The 24,742-nt window shown below is 44.1% G+C and overlaps 1 protein-coding gene across 1 annotated transcript in view; it reads left to right on the top strand.

The window, feature by feature from the left end:
- The window catches only part of KLHL6 (kelch like family member 6), a 124,468-nt gene that overhangs the window by 59,053 nt on the left and 40,673 nt on the right, over positions 1–24,742 (top strand). Inside the window, exon 4 of the mRNA XM_082459965.1 lies at positions 20,299–20,464. Coding sequence (XP_082316091.1) covers positions 20,299–20,464 — 166 coding nt within the window. The remainder of the gene's footprint in view (positions 1–20,298; positions 20,465–24,742) is intronic.

The raw sequence follows: 24,742 nt of genomic DNA, 5'->3' as shown, positions 1-24,742 counted from the left end.
TCATCAGGGAAATTTGTATTGATGTGAGAGCCCAGTGTAACTAGTTGGCTCTTGCATTTATGGTTTGTATATTTATTTCTGTTTGTGTGTCTATTCAAGATTCAAAAAAGGAAGCTATTGAACGTTCAAGTTTAGAATTTAAGTCATATTAAGAGAGCTTGCATCATTTAAAGGCAATGTTTATACATTATGGTGAACCTTAATGTGTATATGTCTTTCTTCCAGAGGGTGGAAAATTACCGAAGTTATGGGGATTTTCCCCCCACCACCTGACTAGTGTGTTGGAAACATAATGCTGTCTTTGTTCACCAATAGATGTAGAGAAAACAATGTGGCCACTCATTTAAAGTTATCCAATGACTTGCTGAAAATTAGGGGCTTCTGTTTGAGTGCAGTGAGTGGGTAGGAAGGGAAAGCAGTTACAAAGGTGCTTTAGAAGTGAGAGGCCACTAGTTACAACAAATTCAAGGGATCTGGGTTCCATTCCACTCTGCCCCTTCCTGAGCCTGGGACTTGAGGCAAATCACTTAATGCTCTGAGTTTCTGTTTTGTCATCTGTAAGATGGGGACAATAATGCTTACCTCTCAGGATTATTGTGATAATTAAATATGAGGGGGAAAAGGGTCTCACATAGTGCCTAGCATCTCGTAGATGCTCAATATATCTCTGTTGAAATTCTTCGCCTCATTCTGCTTAGTTCAGCTAAGAGCTGTGTAGTGGGCAAATGCTTGGGGGTAGGAATGTGGGAGAATCAGGAACCCAGTGAATTCCGCTGGATCCAGAGTTCTCCAGATCGATGTAGACATGGTGGGAACCAGTCCCCAAGGGAAATGTGGAAGCAAAACGTATTTGGAGACCTTGAAAAATAAATACTCTTGTAATTCTTCTTATTAAGATTCTTCTTAACTCTTTGTTCTGGCTGAGGAAATTAAAAACTATTTACCTATGTAAATATCATGGAAGGTATTTTATTTTTTCATTTTTTGATATGCTTAGGGGAAAATCTTTGGAATTCAAAAAGCAAGGTCGACAGGTTGCTGTGGGACTGATTAGGTCCCGTATGTATACGAGGCAAGAGGGTATATGGGTTTGTAGGAAGCAGGGCCTGCTATATGCCAGACAGACAGTTATCTGATTTTATTTTTGCAACAGCATGATGAAGGTGGCTGATACGCCCTTTTACAGATGAGGAAATGGAAACCCAACATTACATATCTAGTCATTGCTGGAGCAAGGATTGAGCACATTCTAGAAATTTTTGTTGTTGTTGCAATACAAACTGTCCCTAGATTGGAGGCTTTATTCCACAAGAAGTATATAAAAGGTAAAGTGTAGGCACGGCCATAACGCTGGGTTGACATAGGTAAACACATTATTCACTCTACCAATATTGATCATATGATCTCACATTGATCACAACCCCTTTCAGAAATGAATGAGAGTCAACTTAGCTGATGTGCTGAGCACTCACTTTCAGGTTTATTCTTTTTGTTTTGGGTCACTAGAAAACTGTTATTATAAAATATATGCCCGATTAGCAATTTCATTAGCTGCTTGACCTGGCTATGAAACAGGACCGCTGGTTGTGTGCTCTTGAGTACATCAATGCTTTCTCCAGTCCTGGGGTTTCTCAGTCTAAATAGAAGGTGTTTGGGCCCAGGTCTTTCCAACCCTGCTGATGTAGGATGCTTAGGGAAAGTGTGTGCCAGCCCCAGAGGCAGCAACGGGCAACGAGAAGTTGGAGGCGGCCATGCGGTGCACGTGTCTGCCTGTGGATGAAGAGTGTCTTCCCAAACTGCATGGTTACGAAGGGAAATTCCTTCCATTCTCTTTTGATTCTTATTTTGGTATTTCCAAGGTGACTGTCCTCCTATAATGACCACAGTCCTGGAGACAAGATTCATTTTTCTGGTACTACTATTAAAAATAACTTCTGTTGTTGAATACTTATTGTGGGCCAGGCCCTGTGCCACCTGTGTCACATACACTGTCCCACTTAACCCTCGTGACAACCCCCCTGAGGTGGGGAGTTGTCTCCCCATTTCCAGATGAGGAACCAAAACTTGGAGTGTCTCAGTTAACGCAGTGCCCAAGTGGGACTTGGACTGACATTAAGTCTGACATTGCCTCACCGCCTGTCTTGCTTTGTTTCTAAGATTTTGAAAAGGGTTGGTAGCCAAGTTCCTCTTGTGCTCAGACTTTGAAAGGACAGAAAGTCTGCTCTGTCTGAGAAGCTTCTGACACAGCCCTCTGTGCTCTGGAGGGCCTGAAGCTGGTTATAAAATTATGTAGGGTTTTTTTTCTTTATTCATTGAGAAAAATAATTTCCACTAAGTGATTGAACCATAGTTTATTTAACCAATCCTCTGTTAATAGACATTTGGATTGTTTCAAATTTTTTGCTATTATAAACAATGTTATAATAAATAATCTTATACGTCATTTCATATGCATTCAGGAGTGTCTGGGGTTGCATTTCTAAAAGAGGGTTTGCTGAGTCAAAGAGAAATGTATCTGCGGTTTTAGTGGATATTGCCAGATTCTTCTTAATAGGGGTTCAATAATTTTGCACTCCCCATGGCCTTGCCGAAAGAGGATGGCATCTAATTTTGGGGGTTTTCCCAATCTGATAGATGAGAAACAGTATCTCAGGTTAGTTTTAATTTGTATTTCTCTTATTTTTTATAAGGTCAAACATCTTTTCGTATGTTTAAGGGTCATCTGCAGTTCTATTTCTATGAACTCTCATTTCATAACCTTTCAAACTTTCATTTATATCTTTTTAAATCAAAATTAATTTTTATCAAAGTACTATGTGCAAATAGTTAACAAAGAGTCAAATAGTATTTAAATTAAAATTTTTTTAAAAAATTATTTATTTATTTATTTATTTATGGTTGTGCTGGGTCTTCGTTTCTGTGCGAGGGCTTTCTCTAGTTGCGGCGAGCGGGGGCCACTCTTCATCGCGGTGCGCGGGCCTCTCATTATCGCGGCCTCTCTTGTTGCGGAGCACAGGCTCCAGATGCGCAGGCTCGGTAATAGTGGCTCATGGGCCCAGCCGCTCCGCAGCATGTGGGATTTTCCCATACCAGGGCTCGAACCCGTGTCCCCTGCATTGGCAGGCAGATTCTCAACGACTGCGCCACCGGGGAAGCCCTCAAATAGTATTTAAAGGCTTATAATGAAAACCAAAAATTCCTCTTCACTTCCTCCACCCTTCAGTCTTGGTCACTAGAGCCCACCATTTTCAAAATTTAGCTGTTTCTGTTTCTTCTGGTATTATATTTATATTTTTACAAAATACTCTTATACTGCTCTTCCTTCATTTCTCAGTGTTAGACATCATTTATTAATTTTCTAGTAGGTCTGATAAGGATTTAGCACTTATACCTAACTCCCTTCCCTTCCCTATAATCTCTCAATATAATGTTATCACATTTTTGATACACTTGGATTAAGAGTTTACATTATATCTATGAAAACATTGTTTCCTGTTGAGCCAAATTGTGTTTTATGATTACATTTTCTTTCTTGTAAACCTTCTTGTCTTTCCTGAAGTTAATAATTCTCTCTTTTTTCCATTTGCTTAGTTTTCGGGGTATCTTTTGCTCACAGCCTCTCCACAGTGATCTTTCATGTGGTCCAAATGCATCAGAGGATCTACCACTTCTTTATCTTTATCACTTCCATTACCCTATACAGCTTCTCTGAACCTGCTGCCCAGTTGTTGTCTAGCTGCATATGTAACCACGGTGGCTGTAAATAGGAACTATATTAGTAACTCAGACAATGTGGGTCCCTTTGGGGGCCTATTTAAAAGTCTGCAATGGAATGAGGAATCTGAGAAAACACGTAGAGTTCAGGCTGAGAAAAGGGTGAGGGAGAACAAAGCTTAGAAAAATCGAGGGAAGCACAGATTTAACATTTATAATAATGTTTTTTTAAAAGTTTATAAGATTACTAGTGTCTTTTATAAGATTGCTCCAAAGCTGCCATTTGTGTTTTGCCTCTGGACAGGTCCCCAGATCAAAGTCGTTAGAAGGGCTTGTGCATCCTGCATACAGGGTCCCACTTCCCAAGTGATCTCCATTTAAGCCAGTGGTTCTGTCCATTTGCAGGGGAGCAACTCACTGCAGAATATGGCAAATTCTGATGTTGACCCATGAGGGCAACCATGCTGTGATTCCCAGGGTTGGCAGAGGGAGGGGGGTAGCGCTGATGTAGGAAGGGGTCATCAGGCTACTCAGTCCTACGTGATGGCTGGCTCTTCCTACATGAATATATAAGCTTCCAGGCTGAGGCTGTCAACAGCAAGTTCCTTTGTTGCTGCTCCTTGGCCCCTGCCTTGTACCTCAGTACCTCAGTCTCTGGGTCTGGTTCCCTGAAGCTATGATGAGGGGACTTTAACCACTAACTACAAAAATCAAGCACAAGGCCAGGAATGGGAAGGGTATTGTGGGCACAACCTATGAATTGGATGGCAGAAAGGGGGGCAAGAGGCTACTCATAATTTCTGTTTATATGTAATCCTTTGCATTTTCTCCATAATGACGTAAGATATCTAGAAAGGAGCCAGTAAGTGCAGGGGATAGAATAAACAAGGATGAGTTACAGCCATCTGGGTCTGGATTGGAAATCTGGCTAATGGCAAAAACATTGAGGATTGCTACTGCCACAGTGGGTACTGCTGATGAACTCAAATGGACTGGTGATTGTACTTCTGGCACTGGGTTCTGTATTTTACACTTTAACATTGTCCTTTTGGCAGAACCAATATGGTGGTTAATATTTAAGTACAATAGGTCTATAATCTCTTATCTGCAATTTCAAAATCCCCAAAGTGCTGAAAACGGAAAAGTTTTTCATAATTTATTAGATGGCCAAATCCAACTGGAACCCCACTCATTTCCTCTTCTGAACTGAGAAGAGGCTACTTAGAGTCTTTATTATTTCACTTAGGACAATTATTCATATATTCACTGCTGAGGTGCTAATGTGTTCGATTAAGGAGTGTTGGAGGTACTATGTAGTATTCATGATATGGTAATAGCCAAACAATTCTGAATACCAAAGCACATCCAGCTGTAAGATTTTAGGGTAAGGGATTATGGAACTTTCTGATAAAGTTAATTTTCATTTTGGTATTGTTCTTCTACCTTTTTTCATCTGCATATTTTAATATACTTGTAAACATAGTTAATGTATAATTCGCATCTTGCTTTGCACCCTTTTTTCTTATAACCTTTCCCCCATAATGCTGCATAGTTTTCATAACTACTATTTATTTATTTATATAGCTACCATTTTTAACAGAAGCATAATATGAAAATCATTCATCGTGAATATAGGTTGCTTCCAAAATTTTGTTTTTATAAAGTATGTAGTAATAAACACCTTGTATTAAGTACTTTTCACAGCTTGGAAAGTGGAAAGGTTAACATTTTTTTAGCATTCATTGCATGCCAGGAACTTTGCTGGATTCTTTTTCATTTTATTTAATCTTCACAATGTTGGCAATCTCCATTTCACCCTCCAGAGAATTCACTTTGCTAGGAAGAATGGTTTCCCTATTGGGATCCAAACTGAAAACAGACCTCTCCACTGGGCAGAAATATGGCTGTTAGGACATTTCCTGTGCAAGACCATCAATTCCCCTTCCCTGCCATGCACTAGTGTGGCCTACATAAGCTGAAAATGAGGAGAAGATGTAAAAATTATTGCCTCTGTGTGCTTGCACACACATGCACAGGCAGGATATAGTAGGAACACTCACCCAGTTTGTGTCTGGGGGCTGAGCTGACAGATGCTGGTAGCAAAGACCCAACATGCCTTAGGGCACTGGCCTGGGTCAAAGGGCTAAGTGAGAAATAAGGAGGCAGGTCAGGGTGTGAGGTGAAGAGACAGTATGCTTTCAAAGTATAGGACCTCAAGAACGTATGGGACATCATTGGGGCTGGAACCAATAACTGTTGATATAGTGGAAAGAACACTATCTTAAAGTTCTATCACTGGAATCTGAGTCCAGACCCTGCCACTTCTTGGCTGTGCAAATGTTGGAGGAATCGTCTGGCTCCTCTGAGGCTCAGCACCATTATCAACGATACAGTGAGGCTAATGATTTGTGTCTACCTATCCCTGTGAGTTATTGTGAAATACACATAATAAAACAGATTCACTCATACATTTATCTGCCTAAACATTTTATGCATGGTAATAAGTCATATTTCTTAGTTCCAAGGAATAGAAATCAATTGGCTCTTTTTGTTTGTTTGTTTGTTTTGTTTGTTTGTTTGTTTGGCTCTTTTGAGAAGGGGATGTAGGTAGGTAACTCACAGAATCCTCCAGAAGGCTGGAGTACCAAACTCAGAAAACAGACAGGAGCAAGGGAGGCCAGGCAGTGGCCAGGACCACAACCTAAAGCCACCTAGAACCCTTGTGGGGAGGACTCCCTTGCTGCTGCAGGACCTTGGAGGCCAATGCTAGCATGGCTGTGGCCCCTGGCACTGCTGCCACTGCAGTCTCGGGAAACTGGAGGCTGCTGCTGCTTCTGCTGCCTCTACCAGAACAGGTTTTCCTCTGTCCCTGCCTCTGCACCACCAGCTCCCAGTTCATAGCCTGGTGTTGGTTTAGCTGATTGGTCAAGTCTGAGTTACACATGTTAGGGTATTAACTGTGACAAGCTGGAAAGTGAGCATCTGGCTTTGCAGCTTCTGGATAGGGAAGTGGCTTCTGCCACAAACTACATCTCATTCAGAGGGAGATTTGCCACACTTCAGGAGGGTTTCAGATGCTGGGCAACCAAAAATCGCCAAGGGTCCATTATATGCAGCGACTATGTGACAGGCCTGCATCAGAGGCAGAATAGGGCTTAAAGTAGTATGAGATAAACAAGTATTAGGGAATTCCACTGCTCTTGTTACATATGCATCAGAGATAAGGATTCTGAGATCCTAGAAGACAAGAGGACAATTACTTGCACTTTCCTTCCTCCTCTTCCGCCAAATTGTGGGTAGCTCTGGGCATACCTGTGAGAGTACATGGCATCACCCATCATATATGGACTAGAATCAGGCTGAAAGCGTGAGCGACCACTGCAGTAGCTGGCATTCAGCAGACGCCCTGCAAATGTTTGACATGAATAAAAACTTGATATTCCTCCTGCAGGTTCTGTCACTAAGCGGCATCCTGGTCAGAGCAGGAAGTCCTCAAAGAGTTGGGAGGCCATTGCACAACTTTAGAAAAGGGAAGGATGATAAAGTGTGGTCACCATAGGAAAAATTAGAAGGAGCAGGGAGAACATCCAGATGCTTCAGAATGTTGTGGATTCAATAGGTCACTCATGTGACCATCTGGACACAGATGTGCTATGCCTACAAAGTGACTCCTGCAGACCTTTCTTAGGATTGGAAGATGCTGGGCAGAGGTTGCTGCCTTAGGGCAGAAGTGCAATCAGGTCATTTGAATTTTCAATAAAATGTAAGCTCTATCATCTCCACCCTGGTGTCTAGGGCATGTGGATCTTCTTTCAATCAAGAACAGAAAAAAATATTCTTCTCCAGTTTTGAATAATGTTCCGTGCAGCATTCAACTAAAACACAACAGAGAAATACTTTAATCATTTACATCTTAATTTCTGAGCTTTATCCCTGCATCAAGTACATGGATATGTAACAGTCTCTTTATGAAAATGCCTTTACAGAACTAAATTCTAGTATAGTAAATGCCAAACAGTCCCTGAGAAGAGATGGCCAGATGCAGAACATCTGTGTTTTTGGTAAAACCTCCTTGGAGCTCACCATCCATCTCATTGCTCAATGTTCCTGTATTAGTCAGCATTCCCCTGGTTGCAAGGGATAGGAACTCAAAGTCAAACCAGCTTAGGCAAAAGAGGAAGGTATTTGGTCACATAACCAAAGCATAGGAAGGGCCGGAATGTAGCAGAGCCAAGGAGGAAGAGGAACAAAGGCCTTGAATGCAGTCAGGGAGATTTCTTCCCAACCATTTGGCTTCTCTCTCAGATAGGATTACTCAGGTGCACTTCTGCCTCATGATGGGGAATTTGCCTGTTGGCAGCTCTGAGACTCAATTCTCCCAGCTTTTGTTCTAGGGAGAAACTGAGAGGCTAGCTTCAGTTTGAAAGTCCCCAGGAAAGACTGACTGGCTCAGTTCCATTCAATTACCCAGTCCTAGACCATGATTGGCTCAGTTCCATTCAATTACCCAGTCCTAGACCATGATTGGCTCAGTTCCATTCAATTACCCAGTCCTAGACCAATCACCGTCAGGAACATGGGGCACAACAGTCAGCCCAACTTAGCTCAGGAGTCTATTGTTGGATGAAGAGGTGAGTGTGTGTGTGTGTGTGTGTGTGTGTGAGAGAGAGACACAGAGAGAGAGAGAGAGAGAGAGAGATGTCTATAAAAAGGTGACAGCTCCTACTTGAACCACATAGTTTGAGTGAGACCTGGGTGGGGAGAAGAGCATTTTCCAGAAAGAGGAGGGGGGGTACTGGACAAAAGGAAAAATAAATATCCATTAAAGACGGATAACAGATCCTGGCTTACTTTTTAATTAGCCAACTTGTTATACTTCTGTATTTGCTTTGGCTGTCAGGAAGCTCAGTGCATTAGCTTTCCTTAGCCTAGGTTTCCATTATATATTCTCCTCCTACTTTAATTCCTTAGTTCTTATCTTCTTATTTTTTGTTGTTACTGTATTATTTTATAATACCTCTGCTGCTTTAGTATAAGCCGTCTCAAGTTCTTTTGGCGAAGCCATTTCTGTATAAAGATAAATCCCCGTTGCTATGAAAGAATATCATTTAGCCAACCTATATGTCCTCTGCCAACTGTAAGGATTCTTTTATTCTTTTAGTACATGTAACTTTTGTGGAAAGCTTCAAGGCCACAATAATTGCAGGAGTGCTGACACTGTTATGACTTTAAAACACAATCAGGGACTTCCCTGGCGGTCCAGTGGTTAAGACTCCTTGCTTCCACTGCAGGGGGTACGGGTTCCATCCTTGTTGGGGAACTAAGATCCCACATGCCATGCGGCCAAAAAAAAAAACCACACTATCAAACCCAAAGTTGCATCATAGCTTTTTCTGAGGAGACATTCAGGGATCTATAAAAATTAACAATCAGCAGCTTTGCATATAATGATCCAGGTCTAGGGTCAAGTAAGAGCTGACTGGCATTCAAGAGGTCATGTCATGTAGAGCAAGCTCAGGCTTGCAGGGGGCTGGTGTTGGGGGAATTAGGGGAGGAGCAGATGCCTGGTGAATAGTTCCAGGAAGGTGAGGTTGGTGGACACAGCGCACGAAAGAAACAGGACAAAGAGAATGGAGATCAGGAAATTTAGGAAAGTTCTCAAATGACTGGCAGTATCCTTAAAGCTCAGGATAGCAGGTTGGCTTGGCAGACGATGTCTATTTTACAGATGACGCCGAAGAAGGAGCGGGGGAGAATTCTTAGTAATTGCTGTGAAAAACTGCACTCCTCCCACACTTCTTCGTGTACCACTAGTGATCTGTAGGCCTTTAATTGAGGAACACCGGATCATATAACCTCTCTTAAGGTGCAAATATCTGGGGGTTGGGGGCACAAAATATTAAGCTTTAAGTACTACGGTGTTGAGCGGGTTTAGTGAAATTCCACCCACTTACCCATTCATGTATTCATTCAACTGGCACAAATTTATCAAGGCCAGGCACTGAGTGTACAAAGGTGAATGAGTTATGTTTCTTGCTTGACTTCAAAATCACAATAAGTTGGAAGAGAGAGACAGGTAAATCAGTGTTTCAGTACTGGGTAATAAGGGATATGATAGAGCTCTGCTTATGGAAGGGGCATGGAATTGTTACCGACCCTTTAGAGTCGTGCCCCAACAAGGGTCCTCCTGCCTGGTGTCGCTCATGCCCATAGAACGAGACTGAGTTTGGTTCTGAAGCAAAGGAAAGGTTTATTCTTTGATCAGAGAATGGAGAAGTGCCAGCTGTCACTCTAGAGCACACACTCTCCCGAGAGGCCGTGGGTGGGGCTGCTTTTATAAGACTCTCTTCGGAGGGGAGGCTACCGAGTTCTCGCTGGGCTGGCGCAGGGGCACTGCTCACACTCCGAATTGCAGTGCGGGGCACAGCATCTCTGCACACAATTCAAGGGCCCCCCGCCCTCTTGAACTGCGGTGTTGAGCGCAGCGCTTCTGCTCACAGTCTGGGAGTGAGGTGTCCAGCCCCGTGCTTCTGCCCAGGGAACTCTAATCCGACGAGTTAGGTGCAAGGCCTGTGCACACGACCTCCTACAGGCAAACTAAACACAAAAGAAGACGTTAGACCTTATCTTATCAGCTAGATTCCATCTTATTTTTCCCTGGGGACCCCAGTGGGCTTTGCCAGTGACAAAGTCAGACTGGAGAAAAAGCAGTCAGCGAAGGCTTCCTGGAGGAGGGGATATCTGAGCAGAGTTTTACATGATGAGTAGGCATTGGGCCAACGGGACCAAGAAAAGGGGAGAAAGGGAGCAGTGTTCCAGGCCAAAGAAAGCCACATCTGGGAAAGTATCATGCAGCGTAAGGACAGGGACCACAGGTAGAAGATTAAAGTTGGAGTAAAGAATATGTGTGGGCCAAGAAGGCCAAGAGAGATGGGCAGGGTAGGGTAGCATGAAAAGTTTGTTGGGTTAGGATGGAGAGTTTGAAATGTACCTTATAGGAAGTGGGAAGCCGGGGAAGAGTGTTTAATGAGGAGAGTGATCCAACCACTCTGTTAACCCTTTGGGCGGCGATGTGGAGGCCCTGATAATCTAGGGAGACCCTCAGGTGGTTGCAGAAATTACAGGTAGAGGAAATGAGGTCGGAATTAAGGCTGAGGCAGTGGGGATGGGGAGACAGTCTCAAGTGACATTCGGAGTCCTCTCTAAGGGTCCTCAAGGCAGCCAGACAACAGAGAGCCGGACAGAAAGGAGGGGGGCAGCACTGGCTGGTGAGAAGGGGAGGAAGAAAGCAGGGCTGGGGGACTAGAAGACAAACCATTCTTCTCTGAGCTTCAAGACTGGAAGGAGAAAGAGAAGGTAGTGTAATTTTATCAGTCCTCCACCCACCCGTGCCACCCCATTGTAGAGCAAAACCCGGAAACAGAACAAGTAATTTCTTTCTTTCTTTTTTAAAGATTTGTTTATTATTTATTTATTTATTTTATTTATTTTTTTGGCTGCATTGGGTCTTAGTTGCGGCACGTGGGATCTTTGTTGAGGCATGCTGATCTTTCATTGCGGCGCGTGGGCTCTTTGTTGTGGTGCGTGGGCTTCTCTCTAGTTGCAGTGTGCGGGTTTTCTCTCTCTAGTTGTTGTGTGTGGGCTCCAGAGCATGTGGGCTCTGTAGTTTGAGGCACTTGGGTTCTAGTTGAGGAACGCGAGCTCAGTAGTTGTGGTGTGCGGGCTTCTCTCTAGTTGTGGCGTGTGGGTTTTTTCTCTCTCTAGTTGTGATGCGGGCTCCAGAGCATGTGGGCTCTCTAGTTGAGGAGCATGGGCTCAGTAGTTGTGGCACACGGGCTTATTTGCCCCGAGGCATGTGGGATCTTAGTTCCCTGACCAGGGATCAAACCCACGTCCCCTGCATTGTAAGGCGGATTCTTTACCACTGGACCACTAGGGAAGTCCCATAACAAGTAATTTCAAAGTAACTCAAGCTCTGAACTTGTGTGTGTGTGTTTTTAACACTTTGAGGGAGACACACACCACAGCTATTAAAATCTGTTCCCCTCTCTTATCCACATCTCTGATCGCTGCTGGCTTTTAGGATAACTTTGTATGAATTTTTAAAAGTTCTGTTTGGGTGGACCAGTTAGAAATATGTGCTTCTTTCCCTGGGGACTGTTGCTGTCCAAATCAGGGCTCAAGGCTTGGTGAGTGCAGATGGATGTCAGCCCCAACTCTGGCCCCGTCTGGGCAGCCCTGAGGGTAGCCCAGCCTGAGGTAACTCCTCCTTTGCCTCTTGCTTCAAAACTCCTCTCCATCCCCAGCTAGAAGATCTCCTTTCGCCCTCCCACTTCCCTCTGGATTCTGTATCATAAAAGCCCAAAGAACAGGCCTGGCAGTCCGGATTCCTCTGTGGCAGCTGGTGGTGGGAGAAGTCTGGAACACGTATATGATCATCTTTGCCCTGTCACAGTAGGGATAACTTTTAGGACTGGGGAAGCCTCAACATTTGAATACCTTGTGGTGAGGATTGGGACCAGTTCGCATGTTTTTAAGTGGTCAGAGACAGGGAACGCTCAGAAAAATCTCTAAGCAGAGGCTGATCCTTGATTTCTGGATAATGACATGGAGGCCATAAGGAAACCAACGTGGGGTACTGGGGGGAGGGGTTGAGATGGAAAATGTTTGGAAAAAGAGAGTGACAAGGAGCCTCCAGGGCAACAGCCTAGTCAGGATGTGGCAGTGGGTAGTAAGCACAAATGTTGACTCTGCTCCCAGACCAAGGGAAGTGAGAATCAGAGCAGACCTCATTGAAGAGGGTTGTGAGGGAAGCGGTATTTCGTTAGCAGAAGCCAGGTTTCACCTTTGGGCAAGGAAGTGGAAGATGTGCAAAAGCAAATTAAGGTGAAGAACAACCACAATGTTTTGTAATGTAAAATCTCAGATGGGAAGGCTTAGGATAAACACCATGGGCTTGGGGTTCTGATTTGGAGAATCACTGGAAAATATAGTTCTTCACACACATAGTTTGTGCCAATCAATTGGTCTTGGAGGTCCTTGTTATTTATTCTCATGGCAGTTAGAGGAGAAATGTGGGTTTGGAGACAAGGGGAGTCCACTTGGCCTACAGGAACAAGTATAGGACTGAGCTGCATGTGTAGCTTCCTTTTCATCCATCCATCCAACAAATATTGAGTGCCTACTATGGGCCAGTAAATAAGAAGTGAGAGAGAAATAAAATCCAACCCTTGCCATTAAGATCCTCATGAATCTAATAGAGGGAAAAGACACATTAAAAATAGGTCCTATAGAGTGTACATAGAGAGTCCTGTCTGCAGCCCAAATGTGTTGACGTAAACAGAGGCACATGTTGGAAACTGCTAGCTATTGATACATCATGGGATGGGGAAGTGGTGCACAGATCAGACTGTGAAGAGCCTTGTATAGCAATGTTGAGAGTACTTTAACATTTCTTTTTCTGGGCACTTTTTATTTAGTCTTCTTTAGCATTTGGTCCCATTTTTTATTCAGGATTTCTCTTGTCCATTTGTGTCAGTCAGGACTGTGCATTGCAAACGGCAGATATTCAGTTCAAATTGGTTCAAGCATATAAAAAAAGAATTTATTTGCTCACATGATTTAAAAGTCCAGTGGTATTGGTTTCAGGGTTAGTTGGATCATTGTGCTCATATAATGTCATCAGGGCTCAGTTTCACAGTCTGTCTCTTGTCTCTCCTTTGTGTTGGTCTCTCTCTCAGGGGGGTCTTCACACATGGAAGCAAGAAGGTCTCCAGCAGCTCTGAACTTTTATTTCTCTCAGCTCAGCAACTGCAGTGGGAAGAGAGCTTCTCTTTCCCAATAATTCCAGAGAAAGTTCTGGAATTGGTTTCAATTGGACTGGCTTCTTCCTGTGCCCATCTGTGACCCAATCACTGTGGCTTGGGAGACATCCTACCAGACTGGTATTGGAGGAGGGGTCGTTCCCCAAAGGAAAATCTGGTTCCTCCTCCTAAAGTGATTAGGAATGATGTTGGGCAGCCAAAACAAGAACTTTCCGTTATATCTTTGTGGCTGAATCATTGCTGAATTCTGGCCACAAGCATTTGCTGTGACTGATGTTGATCCTGCCTGACCTTGCAGGTCAGTACAAGCCCTTCTTTCTGTCACAAATTTGGATGGGCTGAGGCCATCCATGGCATGCAGAGGCCTCAGCAATGGTCCAGTAGGGCTGAGAGGGACTCTGATTCTATAGAAACATGGCTGGCGTTCTGGTCCCTTAGGGGTACATGTTCAGCATCCTTGAGGAATGGTGAACTTGGGCAAGGAGCTTAGGAGAGGCAGTTCTTTTGAGGTCTGATGATGCTTAGAGTCGGGTGGGGGCAGCTCTGGGCTTCCAGCTCGTCTGTCAGTTTGGGGCAAATACTGAGCCAGCAGCTGTGAATTCAGGGAGCTGACTCCAGGTCCCAGAGAGAGACAACAAAGTGCTGTTAGTCATGTCTCTGGAGTGGAAAGAGAGATGTCCATGAACCTCCCAATCCTTCTCTGAAGGCATCCCTCCAGTTGTGTGAGATTTACATGTGAACAGCAGATAAGAACAGGGAATTGTGCACTGTTTGTGACTAATAGGGTTTTGCCACCACATCCTGTTTCAGAACTACTACATCTAATGAAATGTGTTACTTGAATATAAGCTGCAGGGGCTCTGTATAAACAGCTAAGTTAGAGAAAGACTTAAGAGGCCAGGACAAGACCTGCTTCCATCTAAAACCCCACCAGGCTGGGAAGTGGAAGAGGAGTACTACCCCCATCCCCACTTTCAATTTGGGGACCAGCCCTAGGCCTCATGGAATTCTAGGAGGACTGGATCTCAGAAAATGAGAATCTACAGGGAGGGAAGACTTTCAAGGACATGTCTGTCCCAGAACCACAGCCAGTTATTTCCTTGACCTGGACCTTTGTCCAATCTCCTCATTCTCAGGGTGAGCCAAGGGGAGCTGGGTTGGAAAGTGAGGTGACCTCTCTCTGGGGCATTGGTTCTTAAACTTTGGTTTGCAAAACAATTATGGGTGGGGGCCGGGTGAGCTGAATAGCGTTCATATTCCCACTGCCAGAGATTTTGATTCAGTAGGTCTAGGGTGGGTGAGGTTCAGAATTCTGCATTCTTAGCAAACACCCCAGGAATTCTGATGCAAGCTATCCATGGAAAATACTTTGAGACCCACTGTCCTTGAGGCTGGAGTGTCTGCAGGCCGAGGATGTGGGCAGGACTCATGTGTTGGGACAGGGTCTACATGGTAGGGCTTAGGGAACAGCTTGAGGTCAGAAACTTGTCTGAGCCAAATGTCTACATACTTCCTTTGTTTAGGAAATGGCAGGTGGAAGGTTTGGTGTCTTCAGCTTAGAGGTGCTGGGGAACTATAGTGATGTCATCCCTTGCTAGGTCACCCTTGCATCTGCTGACTCCCTGCTTCCTTTGGAGTGGAAACCCCTTTGATTGGCCATATTGGGTTTATATCCAATAATCCTTTCTTAACAATATAATGTTCATTGAGCAGCACATGATTACTAATTTAAAAATATTTTTAGCTAATTTATACATAGAGACATATAACCTTAAGTAGAATTTAATTCAGTTTGCAACCAGTGTTAGAGCTATTTCCAACCCTGAATACCTCACTGATGCAGAAGAGTTAGCTCCTGGTATGAATGGGTTGGTGAAGGGATTAGAAGATGAACAGAGCAGGGGTCAGCATGGGTGGAGCTGGTCTAAGGATGAGAGAGTGGGGGTGGTGGAGGTGAATATTTGTTTATAGGACTGTGATTGGGGTTAGAGGTTCAGGAAGCAGGAAGTTCAGTGGCAGGTGTGGAGGCCTGGGGAGGGGGTGGGCCATAGCGAAGCTGGGCTGTTGAAAAATCCTGAGTGGATGACATTTAGGAACTGTCGGAGCATCAAGAACTCATTGAATTTGTGAGTGGAAAGTTCTGGTGTGGGTGTGTCCTCTTTAAGCTCCAGGCCCTAGACTCAGGGGTGTGCTGGGAGTTCTCTACGGGCAGCCTCTTCAGCCTCATCCTTCAGAGAGTGTTTGATAATTCTTGGAGGTGCAGATTCCTGTCAAAAGCAAACATACGAGGGCTAGAAGCACAAGCTCATTCATTCATTCATTCATTTATTCTCCCTCCAGATATTTACTGAGTCTCTACTAGGTTCCAGGCACTATTCTAGCCTCAGGGATATAGCGTTGAACATGGCGCAACCCCTGCCCTCACTCAGCTCACATTCTAGCAGGGAGACAATTATTAAACTTGCTAACAATAGATGTGTAATATAATTTCAGGTTGTTACAGGGTTATGAAGAAAAACAAAGGAGATGATGTCAGGGAGTGACTATTTTAGACTGAGCGTCAGGGATGGTCACCCTGAGGAGGGGACGTCTGAGTAGAGACCTGAATGAAGTCAGGAGTGAGGTTGGCAGAGCTTGGTGGGGAGCGAAGCCCAGGCAGAGTGATGGGGCCATGGCCTGACTTCATTCCAGGAGACTTTTGGGCCCATGGCTGTCTTCATGGCTGTTGTGGGAGATGAGCTCTATTTCGGGATTGGCACTGACTCACTGCTGAAGTATTGGGCAACTGACTCCCTACTCTGAGATTATTTCTAACTGTAAAAAGAGGATCTTCATAGCCACCTCTGTTTTACAAGAATCTCATGAGACTTGGTCAGTGTCTGTCTAGAAAGTATTGTTATTACACAAAAATTTTATTTACCTCCTGTAAAAGCTAAGGGAGAAATGGTTAGTAACTAACCCAGCTGTGCTCTCGGGGAGCAAAATGTGTTCTGGTTCACTCAGTGAAACTTAGTTTGACCCCCTAAAGATGGCTTTGAATTCCTGCTGATTTTCTTCATTTTAGTGCACTGGTGAGCTCCAGACTAAGAGCCCAAAGTCCTAGGTTCTGGTCCCCATTCTATTGCCGACAACCTGTAAGGTCCTAGGCAATTCACTTAACTTTTACCTCAGTCTATCACCTATAAAATGGGTATAGTAATCAAAAGAGATGATGCTGTTTGCCCTACAAAGGCTATACACATAAATGTGAGAGATTACTGGTATTAAAGTGGAAACCTAGGGATGGCCCATTTTGCCCAGGGGTTCCCAACTTTGCTAAAGTGTATGCATGGATCTCCTGGAGAGCAGCAGGAGGCCTAGGAGTTTGGTCTATGAGAAATATGTAGTTTTCTCCTTAGTTTCATGTTATCTGTGTTCAGCACGGTGTCTGGGGCCCAGGAGAGTTTATTTAGGTGGCAGAAAATCAGTGAAAAAGTCTCGGAGGAAAGCAGAGAAATGCTGGGACTTTGGGACCCAAACCAGGCCAAAAAAGCCCCAGAGGAAGGACAGTCTTTGGAGCACTTCCTTTCCTCTCTCTCCCATGAACATTTATTGAGCTCCTGCTGTGTGCCCACACCATGCTAATGTCTCTAAGGTAGTTTGTGAGCAGCCTAGCCCTAACTCTATGCTGAATGGGGGGTGCACAGCCGTGCAGGGACCTGACTGGACCAAGCCCAATGCTGGCAGGTCCCGGCTTGTGAGTCAGAGTGCGGTCGGCTGCCTGCTCCGAGTATCTCCCACAGCCTGCCGAGATTCCTCTGACCTGGTCTGAGATGCCTTCCCTTAGTGAGTGCTGGGTATTGTTCCAGCCACCTGGTGAGTGGTAATTATCTTATTCTTCCCAGCAGCTCACTGGGGTCAGGGCTATCGTTATATCATTCCACAGGAGAGGAAACTGAGGTTTGCTCCCTTGTACAAAGTCACGTGGTGAGTTAGCGTCAGAGCCTAGACAGCCCAGCCCCTCCACCTTCCAAAAGCCAGCACTGCAGCTCTTCTTCCCACCCTCCCCTAGGCTCCTGGAATCACGCCGCTTGTGCACATGCACACCCACACACATCAAAAGCCAGAAGGGCCTGAGAATTTACCTGCTCCTGGGGTGGCCTGTAACTAAGGCTGTCACAAGGTGCGGGAGTATCACAGCCCAGCTTCTTTGCCTCTTTTTGGGACAACTCTGGAATGTATTCTCCAGAGGGCCCTTGCAGGACTAGGCCAAAGTGACTTTCTGTATGCCTTCTGTTTTTCTTGGCCTCCTCCCCTCCCTCATCTTGCTCCCCCAGACCCCTAACACATCACTAGCTATTGAGGGTTGGCTTCAGGGGATTCCAGACACCCAGTTAAGTATTGGCTGAGCTGGGCCAGGATGTTATTCAGCGACTGATTCCAAGAGAATTCAGAAGCTGTGTCTAGCAGTGACAGCCTGATCAAGAGTCCAAATGATCCCAGAGATCCCAATAATCATGTCACATGGGACCCCCAAAATACATAGGCTTCAGAAGAGCCCCTTGAAGTGCAAGGCATTGAATTAGACAATTTATATACCTATCTCATTTAATATTAAAACATCTCCTACAGTAGACTTTTTCAGTTTTCATTAGAATGTTTGAGATCATGCAGATTCAACAAAATTCACCTTTTACGAATTTTAAAATCACATTTTAGGTGAAGGGGGTATTTCTAAATTTCACTTTGGTAGGATTCCACTGATATGTTGCCTCAGTTACATGAAGCTTCGTTTGACCCCATCATCACTGCCCACCCTCTCCTGCTAAATGTCCTGTTACCCATATATTCATGTACACGACATTCATGTGGGTAACATTCACTTTACTCCCTGAGATGATTGCAGATCTGGGTGACCCAACAGCAGAGTTCAGGACTGCTACTCTGGAGCTGTGCTGCCTACTACAGTGGCCACTAGCCACATGTGGCTATTGAGCGTTTGAATTATGGCTGGTCTGGATCGAGATGTGCTTTAAGTGTAAGGTATACCTGAGGGATTTTGAAGACGTAGTATGAAAAAAAAGAATGCAAATTATCTCATTAATAACTAAAAATATTTACTACCTGTTGACATGATAATATTTCTGTATGTATTAGGTTAAGTAAAAGATTAAAATTAATTTTATCTCTTGTTTTTTATGTAAAAATTACAGTTACTAGAAAATTTTAAATTACACATACAGCTTGCATCATATTTTTATTGGGCAGCTCTGCTCTAGAGACTCAAACAAAGGGAGGTTTTAGGGAGTGAGGTTGTCTGACTCCTCCCAGGAAGACAGGCTGAGCTGGGAAGAAATTGTGCGGTTGCCGTGATGCCAGGGTTCGCTGTGGAATCAGGAGGCAGCCAGCTGAGTGCTTCGTGACCTCACTTTACAACATGTGTGGTTCCACAGATGGCTCTGTGTCCCTCTGGCCAAGAGACTTTATGGCTGAAAAAACTGGCTTGTAAATCAGTCGTCTGCCCAAATGACACCACTGCTCCTCTGGTTCCGGGCTGGCATTTGTTAACTTTGCAGAATTCACATTTGCTATCTGTGTCATGCTGTCATATTCTTGTTGGGGAGGGGGAAGAGGCCAGTTGAGAGAGAAGAGAAGAGGAGGGAGAAGGGTAGGAAGATTATTATTGATTAAAACAAAGACAGGAAGAAGGACAGAGGGAGACCCAAGGGAGAAGATCTCATGGGCTAAAACAACAGGTTCAAACATCAGCTTGTCGGGGCTTTCCTGGTGGCGCAGTGGTTAAGAATCCGCCTGCCAATGCAGGGGACACAGGTTCGAGCCCTGGTCCGGGAAGATCCCACATGCCGCAGAGCAACGAAGCCCGTGCGCCACAACTACTGAGCCTGCGCTCTAGAGCCCATGAGCCACAACTACTGAGCCCATGAGCCACAGCTACTGAAGCCCACATGCCTAGAGCCCGTGCTCGTCAACAAGAGAAGCCACCACAATGAGAAGCCTGCGCACCGCAATGAAGAGTAGCCCCCGCTTGCCGCAACTAGAGAAAGCCTGCGCATAGCAACAAAGACCCAACACAGCCAAAAATAATAAATTAAACAAACAAAAAAATCAGCTTGTCAAGTGATTTCTTCCTCTCTTTCTCTCTCTCTTTTCTCAATGTCTTTCTTCCTGACTTTTTGATGTTTGTTCCTGGAAAACTACAGCAGTTACCTTTGTTTTGTAGATGAGGAAATAGGGGAAAGAAGCTGAGGAGTGATTTCCAGAGATAAATAGGCGGTGAGGCAAAGGGAGTAGGAACAGGATTTAGGGGTATAATCCCTTCTGTGTTGGGGTGGAAGTCCCAGCTCTAGAAAGTACACTCTGTCACCAGCACTCCACCCTGGTGGATACTGCCTCAGTTAGCACAGTTTCTGGGAAAAGGCTTTGGCATTGTCACAAGCCTCCGGAAGAATTCCGCACTTTAGGCCAATATAAAGGAGCTCTAGATCCTACCAGGTGTGCCAGTAGGGCTCCTGGTGTCCCTTCAGACCTGGGACTGCCTTGGGGATGACACTTGGGCCCAGCAGAGCAGGGCACGTTAGTTCAGTAAGCACTCATGGAACGTCTGGTGGGTCCTGGGTGCTGAGGGACGGAGAGCAGTCGCTCCAGGTCCCGACCTTGGGAACCTCACTGTCCCATGGGGGCAGACAGGTCTGAAGGGGGTCTGTTTAGATTTGGAACCAAGGGTCACGGTTGGACTCACATGCACACCTCTCTCTCCCAGGGCCATGTTCTGCAATGATTTAAAGGAAAAGTATGAGGAGAGGATCATCATCAAAGGGGTGGACGCGGAGACCATGCACACTCTTCTGGACTACACGTACACCAGCAAGGCGCTGATCACCAAGCAGAACGTCCAGCGGGTCCTGGAAGCTGCTAACCTTTTCCAGGTGTGTGAACAAACAGGCCCAGTGCTCTCCTCTGGAGAGGAAAAAGCAGCAATTCTCTGGAGACCTGCCTGGCCTGGCTCCCAGGTCTGTACCTGAGACACACATACACACTCAGCTGGGCTTGTGCTTACTTGAAATTTCCCGGGGAGTGGAGAGCTGAGTCATTGACCCCTTAATGCGATGAAGCCAGGGGAGCTTGGTGCCTAGAACATACACATGGTTCCTGACTCCAGGAACAAGGACTACAATGTATGGAAGCCTAATTGGAGTGGGGACTGCAGTCACCAATTCATATATGTACATTCTACTCCTTAGCACAACCCAGGGGGAGAGTCACTTTCCTCCACTTTGCGGGTGGGGAAAGCAAGGCACATAGAGAATAAGACACAAGGCTGTGATTTGAACCCTGGGCTTTCTGAGCCCAGGAGCCACATGTATGCCACTATACCATGCAGCCTCTCAGGGAGCAGTGTCTAGATTCCAGGGGAAGCAGGAACTTCGCTGCTCAGCAATTTGTGGTGGGTGTGAAAGAAGAGCACTTCTCATGAGGGGTGTCATGGAAGATGAATAGAGAACCCTCAGAATTAAGTTTTATTGTTTGCATTTAACTGTGTTTGTTTCAGTCTGATTATAATAATTATAGTTAGCTTCATAAAATAATTAGACCCACAGATTATGTCAATTGCATCCACAATCATCACAGGAGTTCCAGCTTGAGTTGCCATCTTTGCCTAGGTCTAAGATTACACCTTGAGCTCGGTTCCATTGGGTTATGACAGAGATTATCCCACTGAGGAAGTCGAGATTTATGATAAACAGAGTCCAGGGACAGCCCAGGTCATTCCCAGGGACTGAAGACAAGCATCAGATCTTGTCCATGGTTTGGGAGTTTGGGAGTTGGCATCCTCTTGGATCATCAGTAGGTCAGCAGTTGAAGAGAACAGAAAACAAAGTCTGGGAAGGTGGGGAAAGAGGGGTCTAGGGTCAAGATCATGGGCAATTGGATTATCTTTGTGAGGCTGGAGTCTAGGCAGGATTTAGGAAGCCCAGCAAGGAAGGGAAAGTGTAAAGAGGGAGAAAAATCAACCATGGAACAGCACTGATGATTCTGAGTAATGGGTTTCTGCAGTGTTAGCCACTTTTGTCTCAGTTTCCTCAGGGCATTTTAAAGATACAGAACAAGTAACTTCCCAAAGGACTGGTCACGCCTTACCTGGCAACGTGGCCAAGTCAATTACCAGCTGTTCACCCAGCCCCTTGTCCTTTCTCTCTCCTTATCTGCTTAAACCCTCAGCCTTATTCACTGGCAGGGAAACATCCTCTGTTATGTAGAGGGAGGGGCTCAGCAACCTCATGCTCAACATCCCCAACTCATCCCCTCTACCCACTATGCCACCAGTCTAACTTCAGGGAAATCCTTCTTGTGTTATGGAAGGGACTCTATCTAGTCCAGCTTTTATGCTTTTTTGGAAATTTCTCTTACAAGGCAAGTATCCCTTCTTCACTGCTTTCCCCCAAAGGACCAATAAGCTTGACCAGAATCACCCCATTCACCATAATTCAATCAAAACACAGTTGTCATTGTTACCTTCATGCTAATATCCTTTCCTGGGGTCCAGAAAGTGTTGTTGACTTGTCTAAAGATGGACAGGTAACACTGACAATAATAATAGTAATAGCATTTATTGCTTCAAGTACAGTGTCTGACACCAGAGTAGATGCTTAATGAATACAAATTGTATTAAGCACTTACTGTGTGCCTTGAGTGACAGTGTTGGATCTAGTAACAAGGTTTCCTGTTTTTCCCACGAACTGAAAGTAGGTCTTATATGATAGGCTGAGGAGATAATGTTGTTTTTAAAATGCAGTTTTTAATATTTATAAATTGTAATAACATTACAAACTCATTTCAGAAAATTAGAAATCCATACAAGCAAAAAGAACATAAAAATTACCTACAACCTCTTTCTATTCAGAGGCAATATGGCAGCTTCCTTAGTATATACACTTCCAGGTCCTTTTCTGTGCATTGATTATACAGAGGCAGCTAGCAGGGTGGTAATAACACAGCTTGGAGCCAGACTGCTGGATTTAAATGCCAGCTCCACCACTTATTGGCTGTGTGACTTTGGGTGTATTTCATAATTTTGCTGTGCTCCAGTTTCCTTGTCAGTAAAACAACCAAACCAGGGAATACCAAGGAGAGAGAAGATAGGAGAGAGACATGGAAAGGAATCTCCTTCAGAGCCTGCAGAGAGAGCCAACTCTACTGACAACTTGATTTCAGACCTCTGACTACCAAAACTGTGAGAGAATAAATTTCTGGTTGGTTAAATTGCCAAGTTTGTGGTAATTTGTTGTGACGGCCGTACGAAACTAATACAAGCTTAAAAAGTAAACTATAGCTAAAAGTCTTAAAATGAAGAAGTAATCTTCTATTCCCACCCCCTCCTTCAGCCTACTCTTCTGGAACAATTACTTTCACATGTTTTTAAATGTTTCTTTTTTTATCTACTTCCAGATTTCTAAATGATTTGTGTACACTGTTATCTCTCGATGCATCAATTTTAGATAACTTCTTTTCCCTCTCTCCTCCTGCTCTAATTTTAACTGGTCACTCTCTAGGCCTGTTGCACAGTTGTTATCCTGGGAGTTCCTGTTACCTCCTTTCAAAGTTGGATTTTCTCTTCCTGGATCCCATATCTTCTTTCTTGTCTACTCCCACATTTTAATGGATCACAATCTTTAATATCTTACAATGAAAGAGTATTTAAGAGATAAATTTTTTGAGACTTAAATGTCTAAAAATATTTTTGTTTTCCCTTCATATTTGATTGATATTTTGCCTGGGTATAAAATTCAAGGTTGAAAATAATTTTCTTTGACATTTTGAAGGCAGTGCTCTATATTGTTATCTATTATGTATATATTTTGTAAGAATAGGTTACCGCTGGACACATGTTTTTTCATCTATTTCATCCATATTGTATTATCATCATTTTTTTTTAATGTCAATAGATTCATTTCTGCAACAGCATTTACAATTGCTGTGGGTCTTTTTTCATTCATTATGTTCAGTTCTTCTATTGGGAGATTCATGTCTTTCAATTCTGGGAACTTTTCTTGTATTTTCTCTTTGATACTCTCCTTCCAACTCTTTTATCTATTCTCTGCTCTAGAGCTATTATTAAGTGTCGCACCTTCTGAATTTAATTTAATTTTTTTCTTACCTTTTCTTTCCTAATGACCTTTTTGTTCTACTTTCTAGGAGATTTTCTCAACTGTATATTTCAACTCTTCTGTGAGTTTTTAATTTCTGCCACCATATCCTTGCTATTTATTTTAATAGATTCCTACTCATATTTCTTGGAGACTATTATAATATGTTTGAAGTTTTCTTCTGCCTTCTCTTTCTTTTGAATTCCTTTACTCTGTGTGTTTGCTTAGGTCTCCAACTTTCATCTTAGAGGGCGTATCCTAGGACTGCTACCATAACAAATTACCACAAACTGGGTGGCTTAAAGCAACAGAAATTTATTCTGTCACAGTTCTGGAGGACAGAAGTCCAAAATCAAAGTGTCAACAGGGCCATACTCCCTGTGGAGACTCTAACGGAGAATCTGTTCTTTGCCCTCTTCCAGTTTCTGGTGGCTTTTTGGCATCTCTTCACTCCACTCCAATCTCTGCAGTCATGTCACATTGTCTCCTCCTCTTCTGTGTGTCCTGTGTGTCTGTGTTTTATAAAGATATATGTGATTGCATGTAGGGCCCACCAGGTAAGCTTCTCCTCTCATGCTACTTAACCTAATCATGCCTTGTGCCATATAAAGTAACATTTACTCTTTTGCCATATAAGGTAATTGTCACAGATTCTTGGGATTAAGACGTTATATATTTTGGGGAGCCACCATTCAACTACTACAGAGGGTTTCCTCAAATACCCTTGCTATCCAGTCATATTTTATATTGAGGCCTTAATATACTAGGTTCAACTCAGTGCACATGGAGTAGAATGGGAAGCGAGCAGACTAGAGAGTTTTACTAGGGTTATCAGGTGGCCTGCCAGTTTTTTATTTGGGCTCCTCAAATGTCAGTAGTTGCTGAACTTTTCCTAGGGTTGTTCAGTTTCTCCAGATAAAGATCGTCAGTCTTTTGCCGGGGGTTATAAGACAACTGCATGTATTCTGGACTGGGTACGTAGGTGTGGGTGTGTGTGCAAATCTTTGCTTAACCCCTTTATTTTAAGTAAGATGTCCTCATGTGTCTTCTTCAGTTTCT

The sequence above is a fragment of the Balaenoptera physalus genome (assembly GCF_965194825.1).
Source record: "Balaenoptera physalus genome assembly, chromosome: 4".
Lineage (NCBI taxonomy): Eukaryota > Metazoa > Chordata > Mammalia > Artiodactyla > Balaenopteridae > Balaenoptera > Balaenoptera physalus.
The sequence above is the reverse complement of the archived record's forward strand: the minus strand, read 5'-3'. Positions and strand labels throughout refer to the sequence as shown.